General features: G+C 36.3%; 1 protein-coding gene across 4 annotated transcripts in view; it reads left to right on the plus strand.

The window, feature by feature from the left end:
- The window catches only part of FNBP1L (formin binding protein 1 like), a 57217-nt gene that overhangs the window by 33149 nt on the left and 3673 nt on the right, over window positions 1-20395 (plus strand). For 2 of the 4 annotated variants that reach the window (XM_027712696.2, XM_027712702.2), the window contains exons 3-15: window positions 1895-1948; window positions 3460-3607; window positions 4021-4083; window positions 5601-5705; window positions 6884-7012; window positions 9052-9198; window positions 9982-10185; window positions 12507-12665; window positions 16094-16108; window positions 18072-18181; window positions 18789-18921; window positions 19371-19465; window positions 19944-20092. In XM_027712696.2, the coding sequence (XP_027568497.1) occupies window positions 1895-1948; window positions 3460-3607; window positions 4021-4083; window positions 5601-5705; window positions 6884-7012; window positions 9052-9198; window positions 9982-10185; window positions 12507-12665; window positions 16094-16108; window positions 18072-18181; window positions 18789-18921; window positions 19371-19465; window positions 19944-20092 (1511 nt within the window). Of the gene's footprint in view, window positions 1-1894; window positions 1949-2889; window positions 3173-3459; window positions 3608-4020; window positions 4084-5600; window positions 5706-6883; window positions 7013-9051; window positions 9199-9981; window positions 10186-12506; window positions 12666-16093; window positions 16109-18071; window positions 18182-18788; window positions 18922-19370; window positions 19466-19943; window positions 20093-20395 lie in introns of those variants that run through there. The other 2 variants (XM_039383277.1, XM_027712705.2) reach the window with 2 other exon arrangements.

A 20395-nucleotide genomic window follows, 5' to 3' on the forward strand; every position in this document is an offset into this window, starting at 1 on the left:
GCTCCTGCAAAGATTTAAATTGAATTTCTCTGTTTTTATTAAGTGTTGGCATTCACTTCCTGGAAAAGCCATTTATGCTTAATTGTTCACATGAACACTGGCTTTTTCTACGATCTTTAAATTCTGCATTTGCCTGTCTTTTCATATTTATTGCCTTTGATTATTGTATCTTGTGCTGTTATTGAACTTTAAATCCTGATCACGCAGTGTCTCAAAACTGCATGTTCCTTTGATCCCAAGGTAGACAGAATTCACTATTGAAACCGTAGGAGAAAGGATTATATAATACTTTTCTCTCTAGAAATAGTAAACAATTGCATTAAAGAATGAAAGCAGAACAGAAATCATCATGCCAGTAAATAATCTATATTTGTGACCCTTCCCTCATTTATTTGTGACCTTTCTCTCTCTTTAAACTATATGGATTTAGTAAGTCATTACTTTTCTCATTTTTAACAACTCTGAAAACCTTCCTGTGAAAAGGCTCATGTGTGGTTGCTTAGCTACAGCATTGTATGTGTGTTATGCATTTCACTGTCTGAATAATAATAAGGTGAATTTTAGGAGTTTCCTATTCGTTAATAAGCACTGAGAAGCAAAGCAGAAATGTAAGGGAAAATGGAACACAGAAAAGTTACTTAGTGAATATTATTGGGTTTTTTTCTATTACTCAGGTTTATGCATTTTCCTATCAAAATGTCTGCCTTCAATCACTTACCAAGTAGAATGTTACAACAGGCAGTGGATTCTGGTGATAGCGAGAAGAGATTCTTGCTTGAACATCAGTAAGAAAGTTACTATAAAATGTGTAGACAATTTTTAAAAATTCAGTGTTTATTCTGTTTCTTAGTATATTTTGATATGAAGAGGATTTGTCTTGTCATAGTTGCTTTTTTGGTTGTAGTCTCAGAGGGTATGGACAGAGGGTCTGAGCTTGCTATTTCCACACCAACTCCCTGCTCGTATTTTGGTATATACTTCATGGCTGGACATAATCTCACTATGTGTACTCTTGTATTGTAGAGATGACTTCCAGATACATGGATTTGAGAAACTGCACAAGGTTATTTTAGATGAAAGCAAAATTAGCACCCATGTTTTAATGGTAAGGTAGTTCATAGTTTGTAACAACTAAAGTTACACGGAGACAGTGGGATAAGGTACACAACATTACATGACAGATTTTTTCTCCTAGAATCTTCTCTTACTCCTCCTTTCCTCTTTTTTTCTGCATTTTATGATAAGTAGATTATTTCATATCAATGTTATCAGAAATTGGACTGTGATACTGTGTTAAGTGCTGGTCCTATGGATTGTCTTTTAGAGATTTGCTTGGTCTGTAAAAACATGGTATTTGCAACGCTGGTGGTAGGGCAAACTGTAAAATCTTTTTTTCTGAAAAGAGATGTTGCCTCTTCTGTTCTGGAAATGTCCTTTATTGAAGTTTTGGAGATTCTATGGTTAAAACTATCGACCTGAATCTACATTTAAAGTTGAATTCAGACATGGAGTTTTGGGCTCACGGGTACAGCATACAGTGTGCACTGTCTGTATGTTACACAGTGATCATACATTTGCTTTGTTCTTGTCTGCAAGCTGCTTCTGCATGTGTGCAAATGATGTTAAATAAAGAACTCGTTATTTTATGTCTAATCACTGTGCAATAGAGATTTTAAAATATTTTTATATTGTTCTAGGTTGAAGTGACTTAGAACATTGAAAATGCCATAGATTTCTGTCTTGTGTTATCTAAAGGATGCTTGTAAGATGAGAGGGAATAGATTTGTTCCTAGAAGTCATTAAAAAGAAATAATTTGTTCATGTAGTTTTCTATGTGCATGTCTTCTCAAAAGACACTCTAAAATAGTGTCTTTTTTTCATTCTTCCTTAATAGGAATCTCGTTAAGAAGTACTGTCCTAAACGTTCACCAAAGGATGAAGAACCCAGGTAAAAATGTGCATTTCAAGTTCTATGTATAAACAAACAAGGACTGACAGTGTGTGCTGTCCTTTTATGGATTTTTCTTTTTAAGATAAAGTATTGAATTGGCTAAGACAACAAAAGAATTCTGCTTGGCTTCTTGTAGTTCTGCTGTGATTCTTAAGCATGAAACTTTTGTTTACGCCTATTAGTATTTTAATGTAGTAAACATGGCAGGTTGTACTTGCTCCCTTCCAAATTAATCTTTAGGTAACTGAAATTTTGAAAGGAGAAGTTTAGCATGCTGTGTACAGTCTAGTATTTGGGTTTTTTTTAAAGAAAAGCAATTATGTGTCCTTAGGCTTTGTATTTTTCTTGGTTTAATGGTGTTTTCCAGTGCATTTTTATGGCAATACAAATGTAGCTGTGCATCTGTATTCTGAGACTCGAATGCACACAAAATTGTCATGTTTCAGGCAAGAAGAGCTTTTAAAATGCTGACTTGCTTTGACTCTGGAGGCCAAATAAGTGAATGTCTAATGGTGGAGGAACAATTCGTGCTAAGCAACTTTCTTTATCAGAGATGTGCTTGTTTTGTTGTCCATGGCCATAGCCATTTTTAAAATTTAGTTAGAAAAGGACAATACTTTTTTTTCTTTAGTGATAAGTCTTAGGAAATAAAAAAAGTGGGCAAGTTTCAGGTTGCAGCCAGAACACGTGCTGTGCAGAGTGCCTGAGAATTCATGGTAGGATTTCTTCTATCTCTTTTAACTATGTAAAGATCCTGGACCACAGGCTATAGGATTTCCAGTGCAAGGGTGGCATTTGAAATTTCCAAGAGCCAAGCCTATGGGGATAGCAGTGTTCCACAGTTATAAGAGAGAAAGATGTATATTTTAATGTGGTGCCTGTTTTGTTTTTCCTTTCTTCCCTTCCACACACACTTTCTACCCTTTGCCCCTCCTCTTCCCCCCTTTTTAGTGCCAGCCATAGTGGCACCTTACTTCCAGCCAAGAGGTGGGCAGGCAAACAGGCAGCTGTCTCCAGAGCTGATAGCAAACTTGTTCTGTAGAACATCCATCGGGATGCATATGAGTGGTATGATTGGCATGTTCCACCCTCAAGACTACCAAGCACATCATCTCTGCAGCAAGTTCAGCCTCCGAGCCTAGGGACGTATGTATCCATTCCCAAGCTCAGGCCTCTCAGTTGGCAGCTTAGGAGATACCACTATACTACAGGGCTTTCCAGGTAGTATTCTTCTTCTTTCTTTTCCATCCACAAAACCCCATGTTCTTATAAAACGTGTTTGAAGAGACATTGCAACATATACAGTGCGTGCTAGGCTTAACGTAGGCTTTCCCAGCTTGTATTTCTGCTATAACTCAATTAACATTAAGATAAGGTTTGTTGTAAAATGTGTATGTTTTTTTTTTTTAATTTAATCAGGAGTACAGACTATGCTAAAAGAAGTCCATGTAAAAAAAACTTTCTGACCTTTTGTGTATGTATGTTTGTGTGTGTGTGCTTTCTGTCAGGTTTACTTCGTGTATTGCCTTTTTTAACATCCTGAATGAGTTGAATGACTACGCAGGACAACGAGAAGTAGTTGCAGAAGAAATGGGACACAGAGTGTATGGAGAATTGATGAGATATTCTCATGATCTAAAAACTGAGAGAAAAATGGTAATTTTGCATTTTTTGTTTATAAATAGGATGTCAGAATGTATGTTTTTCAATGAATTGATGTATTAGTTTACCCAGTTTAATGAACATGGCAATAAGTTTTGTAATACACTGTAATACATTTATAAAACACATTTAAAGTTATTCTATATGTTTATACACTGGTTTACTACAGCTATTAAACCTAAAAATAACCTAAATATATTGGGAGATAGTGCTTACTAGTAAGCTTCTTTTTGCCAGTGTAATTTTCATCTGTGGTTCTGTTTTTATGTGATTAGTAATGTCTTCCAAAGAGTACCAGTAACTTGTGGGAGATACTGCACATCATCAACTATCAACTAGAGCAGGGAATAACTAATGGTAATAATGCTAAAAGATAGGCAAGTTAAACTTATGTGTGGTTTTTTTAGCATCTTCAGGAAGGGCGAAAGGCTCAGCAGTATCTGGACATGTGCTGGAAACAGATGGATAATGTGAGTTGGTGTTTTATTGCTGTTGAACTTAAATAATGTATAGTGTGTAAATGGAGGTGTTGTCAACTGTCTTGCTTAGATTTTAATGTTTAGCTGTAGTACTGAATGTCCAAGTAAGTTAGTAACATCCAAAATACAGTTCAATGTACTTATAGTTCCCTGGTTAGAACAATCTCCTGTAAACAACTTCTGTGTGCATGTTTGAGGAAACCCTTGGCTTTTATCCAGCATAACGAGCATAAAGGAATCTATTTTTAACGTGGGTACAGACTTTGGTTGCTTCTCCTTGGGCTGCTAATAATGACAATGTATTTATATGAAGATGAAATCTTAAATCAATATATTTGACTTGAGTTTGAGGCCTTGTTACATGAAGTTTATTCAAGCATACCACAGACAACTGTACTTTCAGGAAGTAGAATTTTAACAGAGAAATGCAGAAAGTGAATGTCTCTAGAACAGATTATAAGCCTCTTTTTCTTCAAAGAAATGCTTTTAAAGATAAGAAAATATAGAAATTCAGTCAAGTCTATTCAAGATGCATTCTGATATTCTGCTGGGTTTGTGTCTTAAAAATTTATTATACCTTTGATCCAGATTATTGTGAAGCAAGAATGGAGAGATGAATTTCTTATTTTGTTGTTGTGGTCCCAGATGAGCAGAGTCTTGCTTCATGTTCATGTCAGAGTTTAATTCATTGTCAGAGGATCAGAATAGAGGCAGATGTGGAAGTTATAGATGCTGTCACCCTTCAGCAAGAAATTCCCAGAGTTCAGCTCAAACAATCAGTCATATTTCCTTGAGTGCAGAGTCAGTCTTTTACATGCACACAACCCTGAAGGGACACGCTAAGCTCATTTGCCTGACTTTGCACTGAAGCAGGAGAGCAGTGCTCGCACAATCTCTGTTGCAGTTTGTCTCTAGAGATACTGAATTCTTGAGCTGCAACCTACAGCAGTTGTCTTGACAACAGCCGGATATATTGAACATCATGTACATTGAATACTGTTGTCTGTGCTACCTACAGCTGTGCCAGTTGATGTGAATGTTGATGATGATTGTAATGTATATACATCCTTCAGACTACCTTCAAAATAATTTAGTTGAATTTACTGCAGTAAAATTGATCACTGAAGAAGGAACTTGAAAATTTTGCTCGTAAAGGTTCATGTTTAAGTTTCCTGCGCCATAACTTTTATTTAGGTTATTGAAGTCAGGCTAGAAAGTGGACTTGTGTGATTATTATAAACTATGGCTCTTTGTAATGGATTATTGTGTATTTTGTACTTTGTAGCATAATTGCAGTTTCCTTGCTGATACTTCAAGGAAATAAGTTTTAAATAGAAAAGTTGAAAATTTTTTAGATCTAGTTGTTGTGATAACAATGTGCTTATTTAAAGGTACTTAGTGAATTTAAGATACTTAGATGGAAGCTTTGATGTTTAGAATTCAGAATTAATATATGAAACTGAATGGGAAAAGTGGCTGTTGAAGCAGTAGATTTGTGCCTTTTGTAGAGCAAAAAGAAATTTGAGAGAGAATGCAGAGAGGCAGAGAAGGCACAGCAAAGCTATGAACGACTGGACAATGACACTAATGCGACAAAGGCTGATGTTGAGAAGGTAAGGGCAGTGGCCTTTATTAAAAATAATATATTATTTGCATGTTTGTCATCACTACTGGAACAACATTCAAGGAGCGTATAAAATTGTGTATAAAATATGCCTGCTTATTATGTGCAAAATCAAAGTTATAGTGAAATGTAAGGCAGCATGGGAAGGGAGGATGCTTCATTAGTCTCGAGACGATGCTGCTTAGATAGAATCAGAATAGTTTGGCTTGGAAGGGATCTTGAAGACCCCCATCCAACCTGGCCTCAAACACTGCCAGGGATGGGGCATCCACAGCTTCTCTGGGCAACCTGTTCCAGTGCCTCACCACCCTCATAGTAAAGAATTTTTTCCTAATGTCTCATTTAAACGTGCCCTCTAGGAGTTTGAAGCCATCCCCCCATATCTTATCACTAGGACCCTTGTAAAAAGTCCCTCTCCAGCTCTCTCGTAGCCCCTTTAGGTACTGGAGGGGGCTCTAAGGTGTCCCCAGAGCCTTCTCCAGGCTGAACAATCCCAACTCTCTCAGCCTGTCTTCATAGGAGGGCTGCTCCAGCCCTCTGTTCTTTTTTATGACCCTCTCTGGACTCTCCTCAACAGGTCCCTGTCTTTCCTGTGCTGGGAGCTCTCCAGGTGGGGTCTCACCAGAGTAGAGGGGTAGAGTCACCTCCCTTGACCTGCTGGTCACACTGCTTTTGATGCAGCCCAGAACACAGTTGGCTTTCTGGGCTGTGAGTGCTCATTGCAAGGATCCCCAGGTCCTTCTCCTCAGTGCTGCTCTCAATCCATTCTCTGCCCTGACCCAGGTGCAGGACCTTGTACTTGGCCTTGTTGAACTTTGTGACGGTCCCTCTGGATGGTTGTGATGACTGTCTTCTTTAAACAAGAACTCTTCCTGATGTTTGGTATCTTGTAGTATATATGTTCAGTCACTTCTGTGTTTTTTAGAATATGCATTTAAGCAGGGTGGCTAAGGGAGCTAAAATGATCATTGCTTTCTCTGTATGCAACAAGTGGGTTTGTAGAGTGTCAGTAGATGTGAAGTCTCACATTGTTTTTACTCCAGTTATAAGGATGTCGGTTTTGATGACTTGTGACTAATGTTTTTGCATAGTTGGTAAAATAAAATAATGCTGTTTGTCATTGAAAAGCACAAGACATGTTTAACCTGGTAACACTTTCCTGTTTAGGCCAAGCAACAATTAAACCTGCGCACACATATGGCTGATGAAAACAAAAATGAATATGCTGCACAACTACAGAACTTTAATGGGGAACAGCACAAACACTACTACATTGTCATTCCTCAGATTTATAAGGTAAAATAATTAACAGATAAAGTATGTCTGATCTTCTAAATAAGAAGTAAATTTTAAAATTTTAAACTTTAGTTTTAGGATTTTAGTGGATAACTTTATCAGGAAATTAGCATGATCTTGATATAACCTGGTGTTTTATCATGAGACTTATTGCTTACCATATTTATGCTTAGATTTGTAACAAAAATGCTCAGTTGCATTTTCTGTAAGATTTTATATTTTACAGATTCTTTATTTAAATATTACTGAAGAGGTCTGACAAAATAAACATTTGAGACATGTAGGTGACAGCAAGCATCTGAAACAGTCATTCTAACGAGTTTTGGTCAGTAGTTGTCATGATATTTGGAGGTGTGTGCAAATGCTTTTCCTCTGACAGAGATGAAGGAAAGCACGTGGTGACTGTGGATTAATGTATCTCATGCACAGATGTAAAGTGGGTGGATTGGAAGCAGAAGTGCCGGCCCTGGCCCCCAGCTGGTCATTGCTTCATCAATTACCAGCAATCCACAGACCTCTCTAAAACATAAAAAAAGTTAAAGATCAATAATTTGATTCTGAAATGGGGATTTCTTGTGATGCTGTATGTAATTATTAAGATATCTTTTAACAGTCTTTCAAAAACAGAGAGACTGCAAAACTAAAGTACTTTGGGGGGCGTCAGGTGAGGAGAGAGTTTAAAAGTGTGTTGGCACGTACCTCCAGCCATGTGGGAGAATAGATGTGGGAAGTGATTCTGAGACAGGGTGTCAGGAAATGGCAAGTGAAGTACTGGCTTTTTTTGAAGGTGTTTTGACTTAAGTATGCTTGATGTTTTCCAGAAGCACAAGTCCGTTCATATTTTTTTAAAAAAAATTCTTAATAGAAGGTCTGGGATTCACAGGGGAAATTGCCTTTGGCTTATTAAAGAATTTTCTAATATTTTAACTGTTAAGCAGTACTGCAGTAGATCTGACATTAACACACTGATGGAAGAATTGCAGTCAGCTCCCAGGAGAATCAGTTTGATCGTCTTTGTAGCTTGGACCAGAGTTTTTCTTTACTGCCTTTATTTCTCTATGGTTAAAATCCATTATCCTTGTAAGACAGTACTTATGTTTTTTGAACGCTACAGTAAGAGCAAAAAGGCCTAGTCCTACTTTCTCTTGGGATTACACTTTTATTATTTCCTTGCAAGTATTTGGTAACATTCTGTGGGAAAACCTTGGGAAAGGGGTTTAGCATGACGAGGTCGTTGTTTTGGTTTTGAGAGATGAAATTGAATACTGGTAGAGACATTTGCCTTAGCGTAGTTGCAGGAAAGATCCAACTTCTATCCCAGTTTTTGACAACCTATTGGTGCTGTTGGTCTTTGTTTTCTTTCCACCTTCAATTAGATGAAAGGTCCGGGACTATGACCTTAATAGTATTTCTCTTGAATTTGTTCTTTTTTGTTCTGTTCCAGTAAACTTTTATTGCAAATCTTATGTAATGGTATTCTTTTCTTTATTTTCTTGCACACTTCTAAAGGAAATGGTTTGTATTTCAATCAGAGATCATGTCTAAACTGCAGATAATTTAAATTTTCCCTATTTTTTAAATAATTAGTATTTATTGGAAAGTATAAAAATAAAAGCAAGATGGAGATATTTATCACCGGAGAAATTACTTGGAACTAGAAGGAGAGAGTGAGGAGATGTGGAAATCAGTAAAATTTCTTCATAGTGGTTTTCATTTGGGCATGAAACAAATACTTTAAACTTTGTCGCCCATAGACACTGTACATGGATTTTATTCAAGAAGGAGGAAAAGGAAGTCCAGTCCTTTATATAATTTTTAGAAATCAAAGTGTATAAACTCTTTGTAACTACTGTTCTGTGCATCGTAAATCTATGCCTGAAAGAACTTTCAAGTTCTGTTTTGTTAAGCAAATAAAAATACTAGGAAAGCACGGAAATTCTGTACTACACTGTGGTGACCACAATTAACTGCATATATCAAGATCAAGGGGAAAAAATCTGCAAATGAAAGCTTTATTTTATCTTTCTTTGCACTTGCAGCAACTTCAAGAAATGGATGAAAGAAGGACTATCAAACTTAGTGAATGTTACAAAGGCTTTGCTGACTCTGAGCGCAAAGTTATTCCAATAATCTCTAAATGTTTAGAAGGGATGATCCTTGCAGCAAAGTCAGTTGATGAACACAGAGTAAGTAGAACTGAGTAACTTTTTGAAAGTGCGTGAGCAATTGAACTGATAGGGAAACTGTGGAGAGGGGAAAGGCTGACTTAACCTGTGCATTTTCCTTCCTGTTGTCAAATATATTTGCCTGCTTGAGAAGTGTGGTGACTTCAAACCTTAAGTGATCACTTCCACTTTTGGTGTCTGCTCTCTCCCTGTTTTATTGATTTCGTGTCATCTGAAGATCTTTGTTACCTTCTTATTGTGTTTGTTTTTGGACACGTTTTGGTTATCCTGAAATGCCTTAGAATACCAGTGTGGTTGGTATTTTCTCCTTTATGTGGCATTGAATCATGTAAAGAGTGTTCAGTTAACAAAGTATCATTCCATGTGCTGTTTGATTGCAGCTGTTGGCACTTCTTTCTTATTCCTTATAATACGGGTTCTTCCCGATTATACCTTACTACATCTAGTTTCTTAGTGTTATCTTCATTTCTGTGCCAATGTTGAAAGATCAAAAAGTGGAGTAGTAGTTTGTCCCTAAAGCATGTCCTGTTTTAAATCTGTGATAACCCTTGGGAAGTATTTGGGAAGTACGGATTCTGAATAGCAGAGTGTGCTTTGAACACTGCTGAGATAAAAAAACATATGTTATCTTAACTCACTCTATCCAAAAGCACGTGTTTGGAGCTTGCTCTTACTTTCCCATCTCTGCATCTCTACAATTAAAAGAAAAATTTGTCTCCCCGTTTTTTCTCTCTCTGGTTCTTGATGGGTTTGCTTTTTAAACTCCTTATGTCCTATGTTTAGGACTCTCAACTAGTGATAGACTGCTTCAAATCTGGTTTTGAACCTCCTGGAGATTTTCCATTTGAAGACTACAGTCAGAATATTTACAGAACTATCTCTGATGGAACCATCAGTACACCAAAGCAGGAAGGAATGAGAATTGATTCAAAAACTACAGTCGGCAAGGCTAAAGGAAAGCTGTGGCTGTTTGGAAAGAAACCAAAGGTAACAATTAAGAAATTATTATTTGGAAAATTAAAATGTGAACATCTAGAGTGCATGGAAGCAGAAATTTATTTATTTTAAAATAACCTTCCCCTTGCCTGCCGCTGTCTTTTAAAATATGTGGAAGGAGATCTGAAGCCTGGAGTAGGGTTGGATACTTCTCATGTTCCTTCTATTGATTTGTGTCTGGGAATGTTTAATTTCATTTGCTAAAAGTAGCTTCCCATTACTGTAATGGGAAATCTTTCTAAGATTCTGCAAAGACTTTCTGCAATTGCATAGAAAAGGTGTTAATTGTGAATGTAAAAATAAGGGGGAGTGTGCTTTGGAATCGGCCAGACTTCAGATCTCTTTTATAATATAAAAAGCAAACCCCTTCTAAATGTCACATTTATATGTAGAAGTGCTATATAGATTTTTATTATACCTGCTGCTTTTGAAAACTTCTGAGATTTGTCTGAAAACATTAAAGTTTATGATACCTCATTGATAAAACTTAGTGTTGAAGCTCCATACTGGTAAATGTCCTAGAAAATATTACTATGAAATAGGTAAAAATATTTCTATGCTCAAGAAAAAATTGAGAGCATAGAAATGACTCCTTTGTTGTCTTATGATATGAATTACAATTAACACTTTCTGTGCAAGATGCCTTCATGCATCAACAAAAAAGATTGTCAATACATGCATTAGTTATATAAAAATGAATAATGGAGCATATACATATTTAAATTTTATGCTGTGTCTTTATTTAGTATTGGAGCATATCAGTGAGCCATTTTAATGATTCTCACAAATTTCTATGAGATTATTTTAATGGTCTAAGCCAGTTTCTGTCATTTATTACAGGAAACTATTCTTAGAGCCTGTTACTGGTAGGAATTATTTTCCTCCTTGATAGTATTCCAAGAAAGCATATCTTTATAGAAAGGAAGGATACAGCTGATTTTTTTTATTCCATGCTCAGTATATTATGTAACTGCAGCTGCGTGTTAAAGTGAAAACTGATTGCTTTTCATGCAATATAATTTAATGATTGATAATAGTTTAAATGCAGTAATATATGAGCATATTTATTGCATTTGTCTGCAGAGGTGGGTGAGATTCAGCCTAGTCTGAAATCAGATCATAATTGCCAGTTTGGCCACAAGACATCTTTCTGAGAGTCTGTAAATCTACGCTGGTTTTCAATCTGGACCTTGGCATTTACTGTAGTTATAAGAAGTCCCTTAGTATGAAGACAGCTGAAGAAAGCTGTCAAGACTTGCCCTACTCTTTCTTCTCTCCAGTTTGTTCACTTTGTATGTAGCGTTCAGAGTCAGCCTTGCTGTTTTCTGTATGGAACCACAGGTGTACATATGTGTATACAGACTACATATCCCTTCATAAGGACCTGGACAAAATGAAAGATTTTGTTCCTTTTCTTTCACCTGTTTTTGGGGAGGGTGGAGGAGTGCTCTACAAAAAAGCAACTGGGAGCAAATACTTACCAGAAGATATATATATTTAATTCCAAACACTACTCAGAGGTTTTAAAATATATTCTTAAATTAGCTAATACAAAACTAGCTGATTTATTACAGCTAGAGTATTCATGGTAGCCCTTGGACCTTCATTTAGCTGAAACTATGGCTGGTCTTGACTTCCAGATATGCATTTACCTATTTTTTGATGTTGTCAAAGACTTAAACGTCTTTTTGAAAGGGAATGACTTGTACAGCAGTGGAAATAGTACAGAAAAATTAAACTGGGAAAGAGCAGCAGAGGTTTGAGACACAAAAAACGAGAGAAGCAATTTGAAGAAAAAGGAGGAGGTTCTCATGATGATAATTAAGAATGACACACAGCAATTGTGTCAGTCCAACCTGACTACAGAGATTGAGAATACTTCTTGTTTTAGTCATTCTCCATAGACATACTTAATATTTCTGTCTTGGCTAACCTGGTAGGGTACCTCAATATGTAGGAGGAAGCATGGAGCAGGAATGCTGAGCTTCCAGAATGACTGTAACTAAATTGGCAATAGCAGAACTTTAAGAGAAGGGACAGGGAACTTCGGGATCTTGTTAGGATCTTGTGGCAGTGTTGAGTCTAAAGCTTTTTTGAATGTTCCTTCATTCTCTGCAGCAACCTGTAACTCTGAAGACTAACTCATGACAGAAACCCTGTTAAACCCAATACAGTTATAGTATTAATATGTCTGGAACGTTACAAGCTGTTTCTGTGTTGGATGGAAATTTTAGTTTTGTAAGACAGAATTTTCATTTTAAAATCACTTTGAACATTTGGCTTATTTATTGCTTTCTTTATTTCCACATTAGCCACAATCCCCACCCCTAACCCCTACTAGTTTATACACATCCAGTACTCCTAATGGGTCCCAGTATCCCATATTCTCCATTGAACCAGTGCATTATTGCATGAGTGACATAAAAACAGGGAAGCCCAGAATTCCTTCTTTCAGAAGCCTCAAAAGAGGGGTAAGTTCAATAACAAGTTGAAATGCATGATGGGCTATGAACAGTGTGTTTGTGATGTGGCTTTTCTAATGCTCTTCACCCTCGTTATAAGGCTTACTTGGTTAAAAGTAACACTTCAGCTATAAGGTCACTTCTAGAATACTTTTTATCATACTATACAGAAGTTACCAACAGATTAAAAATAAAATAGAAATACTCTTTATCACAATTGAAATACTTGTGCCTAAAAGAAAGGTGTTATAAAGAGGGTGCTCAGCATGTGTTTGATACCTTTCTTCATTGTTGTTCACATTCACAAATGTTTTCCTACCATCATGTAACATTTTTGCAGTAATTTATCATTGGCTATATAGTCACCACAAAAATCATCTGATAGATCAGGTGTCTTTGCTGAATTTGAATTGAAATTGTAGTAGTTGATTATGAGATAGTGAACCAAGAAGGGAGAACTTGAATTTCTTCTGTACATCAATTGCTATAGCACATGGGGCTGGCACATTTTGGAATACTGATTTTTAAAGCATTATAGTTTTAATGCATTTTCTGATTAATTAGTTGTTCTTGTTTGTACTAGGTTCTTTTGGGTAAAAATATTGAAAAAATTACTACCAAATGCCTCCTACTGAGACTTACCAATTAATTTACTAATTTATAGTGGCATATTCTGCAAATAGAATTTATTTGGAAGTCAGTAGATGGGAAATACTACATGGTTTCCTAGCAACGTTTATAGTACTAGTGATAAATGTACTGGCACTTCCCTGCTATGTCAGAAAAGCATAGGCTGCTCAGTTTATGTATGTCTGATGATATTTATTGATCCAAATAATGAGATAATTAGATGCACTTGATGATATAATTAATAATATTTTGATGTTTCAAAACAATATTGACTTGCTGCCTCATTTGCATCAAGAATGGTTGACTACTCTTGACGTAATGTGGAGATCAAGGTACAACCTTGTTATATTGCAGCAAGGGTATAATTTAGAGGCTCCCTTGTTGTCATTCTGAAATGGAATGAGTTTCAGTTAAAACTTATTTTCTTTAAGTCATGTTGTGGCATCTAATTTCAGACCCCCAGATATCTTGGAAATACCCTTTCTACCACAACCATTATTTAGAAAATTCTTGTGGTCCTCTAAGTATATATGGAGGACAGTTTCTACTTTCCCCTTCTGAATCACTTATAATTTGGTCTCGTCATGAAGGTAATGTTTCTTCTTTAGTACTTAGTGAGGAACTAATTGGATTAGATAGCACAGGTCTTGATTACACCTCAGTTTTGTTGATCACTAAATGTATTGACTCCTGGCTTACAAATCATTACCTTTGCAGTAGTAGTAGTTCTAGAACCTCTTACTGAAGCAAAAGATCATCTGCTAACAACTACAGAATGCTAATGGAAAATGAAACTCTGATTTTTTTAAATACATTGTTCATGTTGTAAAATTGAATTAATATATTATTATTTAAAATTAGGGAGGATCACTAGTATCGTACAGATCTCAATTAACTCAAACATGCCAAAAGATTAAATAATCTCTGTAAAATCTTCAAGATAAATATTTAATTTTTATATATTTTGAACTTCCTTGCAAGCATTTTAACAGACATCACATTATCACATATTTTTAAAGTCTTTTCAGCATAAATCTATACTGGAATACTAACAGATTTTTTTTTCTCATTGATCAATCTTATCTTTATAATATATCTTGATTAAATGCTTAATAGTTGCTCATACATGATGCTGTTTTCTAGGTTTTTGTCCCTGAAAAACGATGTCCCAGTGGTACTGACACACAGAACTACCAAACCATAAAATCATAAAAAGGTTTGGAAGGGACCTCAAATATCATCTGGTTCCAGCCCCCCTGCCGTGAGCAGGGACACCTTCCCCTAGACCAGCTTGCTCAGAGCCCCATCCAACCTGGCCTTGAACACTTCTAGGGATGGGGCATCCACAACTTCCTTGGGCAGCCTGCTCCAGTGCCTCATCATCTTCTGAATAAAGAATTTCTTCCTAACATTTAATCTAAATCTATCTTTAGTTTAAAACCATTCCCCTTTGTCCTGTCACTATCTGCCTGTGTAAAATGTATTTAATTTGCTTCAGCTTCTACCGAGCTCTGTCCATGAGTTGGCATATATCAGACAGTAAGAATACTGGTTATTGTGTTTAACATGCCCTGTACAAGATTTCTCTCAAGGCCCTGGAGATCACAAAACCAGTCTTTCTTCGTTCTGTGCTTCATGCAGTAGATTTTTCTATCGTGTTGTAGAGCAAAAGCAGCAAACAGTAGCAGTAGAGTAGGTTATTGAATAAAGGTTGTAAGCAACTGTAACTTGCTTTATTAGTACTGCTGCTACCTGCTGCTGCTTCTCCTTTGAAATCTCAGCAGTTCCAGAAGGTGTCAGTGCTTATGACAGTCTGTGCTCAATGCCATTTGGTACATAAACAGATGCATCAGCAGCAGCAATATGTAAACCTTTATAGTGTTTGCTTGGAAGACTCTTTTTAAAGGGAACAGGAAGTTTATTTATGCCATTTTGCATCCTTGAACCGTATTCAGTTTTCTACCAAAGTATCATTCGTGAAGGTGCTTTACTTCCCTCATTGCTAGAAATTCTAATTTTGTGTGTGTGCCCCAATCAACAGCCTTAACAAGTGCTGAGGGGGAGTCATAAATGAGGTTGAGATATCAATCTCCTAAGTTGCTTGGTGTTTCTCTGGAAAGGGTTATCCAAAGTCATTGAAAGCACAGGAGATCTTCAAAATGCTGTGAATGTTAAACCCAAGATTAACTCCTGGCCCTCATGTTTTACTTGCTTCTTTGAAGGATAAAATCTTAAATGTCTTTATTTTTATCTGGACTAAAACATCTTTAGATCACAACAACCCAAATGCTGTTTTCAGAAAGTAAAATTAATTACTTCTAAACTTAAAAAATATCTTTGTTTATTCTAGATCTACTGTGATAATAAAGTAAATGCATTGTAAAAATTACATTTGTAAAAGTCATGGTAGTGGATTTTGAGCTATGATTAACAAATTATTTGCATATGAGTGATCAGTCCATCATCATCAAATTCTGCTATTTTGTGCAATGTTGGCTCTGTGTGTGTTTCTTTTCCTACAATAGAAGGTCTTTAGCCTATTATTCAAAACACTAAAATTCAAAACTAGTTTAATGAAATTGTCTATTAAAATTTCATAAGTTAAAGTACCCATTATCACTAGTAATTTTCTTCAGTAATTCCTAAAGCAATTGTTATGCTTATAGTAAACTGTGTTTTTATAAATGAAAATGTCAATCCTTAAGTAATATTTTAAAGATAGATTTTTAGGCATTAATCATTTTCGTAACTGGTCGTTGCATGTAAATAATTTCCCGTTTCTTTCTGTTTTCAAATGAACTGTGCAGTGGTCGGTGAAGATGGTAAGCCCGTGTGCTGATCTGTCTGCTGTATTTCTCCTAAGATAGCATGAAAGTAATCTTTGAAAGTGTTTCCATATCATAACTGCTTTAAGTCAGGTGCTGAAATACATCTTCAGATTTTCCACTCATATGCACAGTCTTCTTAATCATCCATGCTTAATGTAAGGCAATTAGACTTGTGATCTGGCTGCAACTAAATCTGTGACTTGGGACTTTTAGAGTTGACCAGTATTCACGAGTTGGTCATGATGGAAATACTTGGTGATTTTTCTTTGTCAGGAAAATTGTTGAAGCAGCATAAAATACTATATGAAAAGATTACAAAATTTGTGTAAAGAACAAATATTGAATACTGCACTCCTTTGAATTTGGGAAAAAAATTGCAGGGGAGATGATCCTTTATGGTTAGAAATATAGAAAGCTGTTACATTAAATGAAAACCACACCTTAATCAGTACTGTTGTTTTGCAGAGTAAATCAGTAAAATTCACAAAAAGACCTCTCTTCTTCTGATTCTTCTTTTAGGATACTCTGATTTTAACTGACCTGTAGGGAAGAATGATACAGAGGATGTGATTGTCTTTTTGTTTCTTTGTAGTGTGTAAAAACACCTGAAAGGATTTCAAGGTTTTTTTGTCCTTCAGAAAGGAACACTTCTGTTTTATTTTGGAAACATTATATCTTGATTTTCCTACTTTTATGGTGTCTTGTATTGCATTCTTAAAAAGCAGTGAGATTGATTTTTACAAGTGCAAAAGATCCAAGAAGTTGAGTGGGGCAAGAAGATCTTAAGGGGGGGTATTGGAAACTTGGCACCCAAGCCTGAGGCTGTTGATGTAAAAATCTCAACAGTCAAGTTTCTGTAAAATTTCTTCTTGACAAAAGAAATGCTGTCCAGTTTGGTTTGCCTCCATGGAGGGTTAACTGTAATGGCAAGTAGGTTTCTTGTGCTAAAACCAACTTCCTTAGGCAACTGGGAACACAAAAGATGGAATTTAACCTTCTGTTATTATGACGTGTACCATATTTCCTTCTTAACACTGTCACTGTCTGTCACCCTGAGGGGAAGAGTTTTCACAACAAACTCACAAGACAACGTAAAAATCTTCCCATGCATTTCATATCCAGGCCCTTCCATCCTGCTTATAATCTTGGCACAAGTTTGCAATCAAGTTTGCAGGGTTAGGTTCATAACAATAGGTGGTCTTTAAGTTGCTTGGTCTGGGGCTTTTTTTAAGGTTTGGGAAGTAAGAGGTTTTTTTCCCTCCCTAAGTTTTTTGGATTTTTTTAATAGTAAAAAGGTTAGTTGGAATATTTGAGCAATATTTGGATTCAGATCAACAAACTTAGGTCAAAGTTTTGATATTATAAAGGCTTTTTCTGTGTTCCATGAACTGGTTTTACTCAAGGTAAAATCCATCAGAACTTTTAAAGTTTTAATATGTTTTCTAGGATTGCTGAACTTCTGGAAGAGAACTGTAATAGTACTTTGGAATGAAGATCCAAAATATAGTATTTTTGTTTTGGTAGCATCCAAATCACCATAGAACATGCTCCAGAGAAAGAAACAATTATATCTACATAGTATTATTATATACACAGATTATTGTTCTGAAGTAATTCTGTAGTAATTAATTCTGTCCTTTCTAAATCTGCTTTGAGTGCAGTGGATGTAACAGGAGGTACATGACTCAGCCTTTCAGAAAAAAAATTAAGTGTACAAATTTTGAATTACCTCTGTGAGCCAACTGTTACAGAAGGCAGAAAGAACCTTGAATGAATGACTACACTGGCAGCGAGAACATGCATTTATTCTGTTGCGGTCTTTCGTAGAGCTGTTTGTCGAGTAGAGTTTTTAAGAAGGTCCATCCTGCTTCCAGTGAACACTGTCCATGTGTGGATATGTCACTTCAGCTGCCAGGGTATGTGCATGTAACTTGTTCCATGGTATTTCTGCTTGCAGGGCCCTGCACTAGAAGACTTCAGCCATCTCCCTCCAGAACAAAGACGCAAGAAACTGCAACAGAGGATTGATGAACTTAACAGAGAGCTACAGAAGGAAACAGACCAAAAGTGAGTGCATTTTTTTGGAGCTCTGTCATGGTTCTCTCACTGTTTCTTTTGGAGTCCTCTACCTAGTCCAAGAGTGCTCAAAAGCTAGGAGACAATCTACTAGGCCAGGCTATTTATTAACAAGCATTTTTAAGTTCATAGTTTGTTGTATGTAGGTTCTTATTAGCATTACTTCCTTCTGCTTTATTATATTACTCATTTTGATCCTAATACTGCATAGGAAACATTGGCTCTAAAATCATGCATTAAAAAAAATGCATAGGTCTGTTCAGCAAGAGAGCTGTCACTTGGTGCCTTAAGAATGTTACTAATATTTAGGAAATTATCTATAACAAACAATATGGGAAACAGTACTGAGACTGGATAGAGAAGAGTCAACAGTTGGAGTCCTTGTGTGCCTATGCCCAACACAAGAAAGGAAGGCAAAGTGCTAAGAGGACAGAATGGGAGAAGGATTTAGGCAAGGTGTAGGGGACCAGTAGTTCCTCATCTCTGTGCTTAGTATCTAATCATGGGTCTGGATCTCACACACATTATTTTAACTTTAATGAATCAGTACTGATGTATGTAATTTTCATAACTGTTGTTGTGTTTTGTATGTTTTTAGAGATGCCCTCATCAAAATGAAGGATGTTTATGAGAAAAATCCCCAAATGGGTGATCCAAGCAGTTTGCAACCAAAATTAACTGAGACCATGAGCAACATGGACCGTCTTCGGATGGAAATACATAAAAATGAGGTTAGACTCTAAAATAGAGTTTCTTGGAAAATGTAGATGATTGGTACAACTGTACTTTGCCTTACAGCTTTTAAATATAGCACCCAGAAAAACTACTTGTTTTAAGAAAGTGCTCCTGATAGCATTTTTTGTGGGGTGCCATATTTTCAAGTGTGTTCATCTAACTAGAATAAGGATGTGTTATTAAAGATGTAAACTGTTCAGAAGAATGTATTATTATTCAGTTATTCTGTGATTCACACAGGATTAAAGATTTTTCTTTTCCTTAAGACTAGTATGGAGTATAGGCTAAGTAAAGTTCATGCTTCACATGAAGTAATGATGAGGCTTGACATCTGCATGCAGTCTCTCTGTGGCTGTGAACTGTATGCACTTAAGTGCATTTGTTAAATTTGCTGGTTTAGAATTGAGTTTTCTTTGACACTAGTATTTATCTTTTTTTCCCCAAGGCCTGGCTTTCTGAAGTTGAAGGTAAAGTGGCAGCCAGAAGCGACAGGCGGCACAGCAGCGATATCAACCACCTTGTAACACAGGGCCGAGAGAGGTCACTATTCTATCTCTACTGCTTTTGTCTTAGCTAGAATCAGTACATCTCTCTGGTAGTTAAGAGGAGGTGATGGTTGTTACTTATCCTCTGAAAGTCTGTGTCGTTCTAAAGGAAAATCTTACTGGCTCTGACTTCTAGAGGTCACTTCATGCCATTATGGTAACATATAAAATAGTCTAATTGAAACACCTGCTCAGTAAATAGCAGTGCCTTTTAATGCTATCTTATTCTATTGCTTGAGGCTCACACTAGTTTTCCATGTTCTGTGGAGACAAGTATGTCAAATTTGTTTGTTTTTGTAGCAGAATTCAGTCTAAGCTTTTGCTGGGTCAGTTTTTTCAGAAAATCACCTCCAGCAGTAATATAAAACCTGCTAACAGGAATTCCCAGGTCTGCCCTTTCTGTGATGCATGTATGTTCTGAGTTGTAGAGCTATGAACTCCTGAGGCCTCATGCTCCAATCATTGCATTATAGCCCTGAAGGGAGCTACACGGATGATGCAAATCAGGAAGTTCGCAGTCCACCACAGCAACACACTCATCCAAATGAGTTTGATGATGAGTTTGAAGATGATGATCCATTACCAGCTATAGGACATTGCAAGGCTATATATCCATTTGATGGTAAGGTTAACAACATGCATTATGATTCCTTGGCTTATTATAAGGCATGGATTAGTTTTTATAGAGAAGACAGGTAAAATGATTTAAAGTAAATTAACTGTATGAGCAACCAGTTGCTTATAAGATCAGTGAAAATACTTTATGAATTACTTAAACTCATGAGCAGTACATTTGTGCTGTTTTAAGATAAATATTAGCACAGCTATTGGCAAATGGTCAGCTTTACAAACTGGACTAGGTTCTTTTCTGTACGTCTGTTTGGCCATATGTTCTCTTGAACAGATTTTTTATTCTTCCTGTTTA

This window comes from Pipra filicauda, unplaced genomic scaffold, assembly GCF_003945595.2.
Source record: "Pipra filicauda isolate LSUMZ 115617 unplaced genomic scaffold, ASM394559v2 scaffold112_size3218982_pilon, whole genome shotgun sequence".
NCBI lineage: Eukaryota > Metazoa > Chordata > Aves > Passeriformes > Pipridae > Pipra > Pipra filicauda.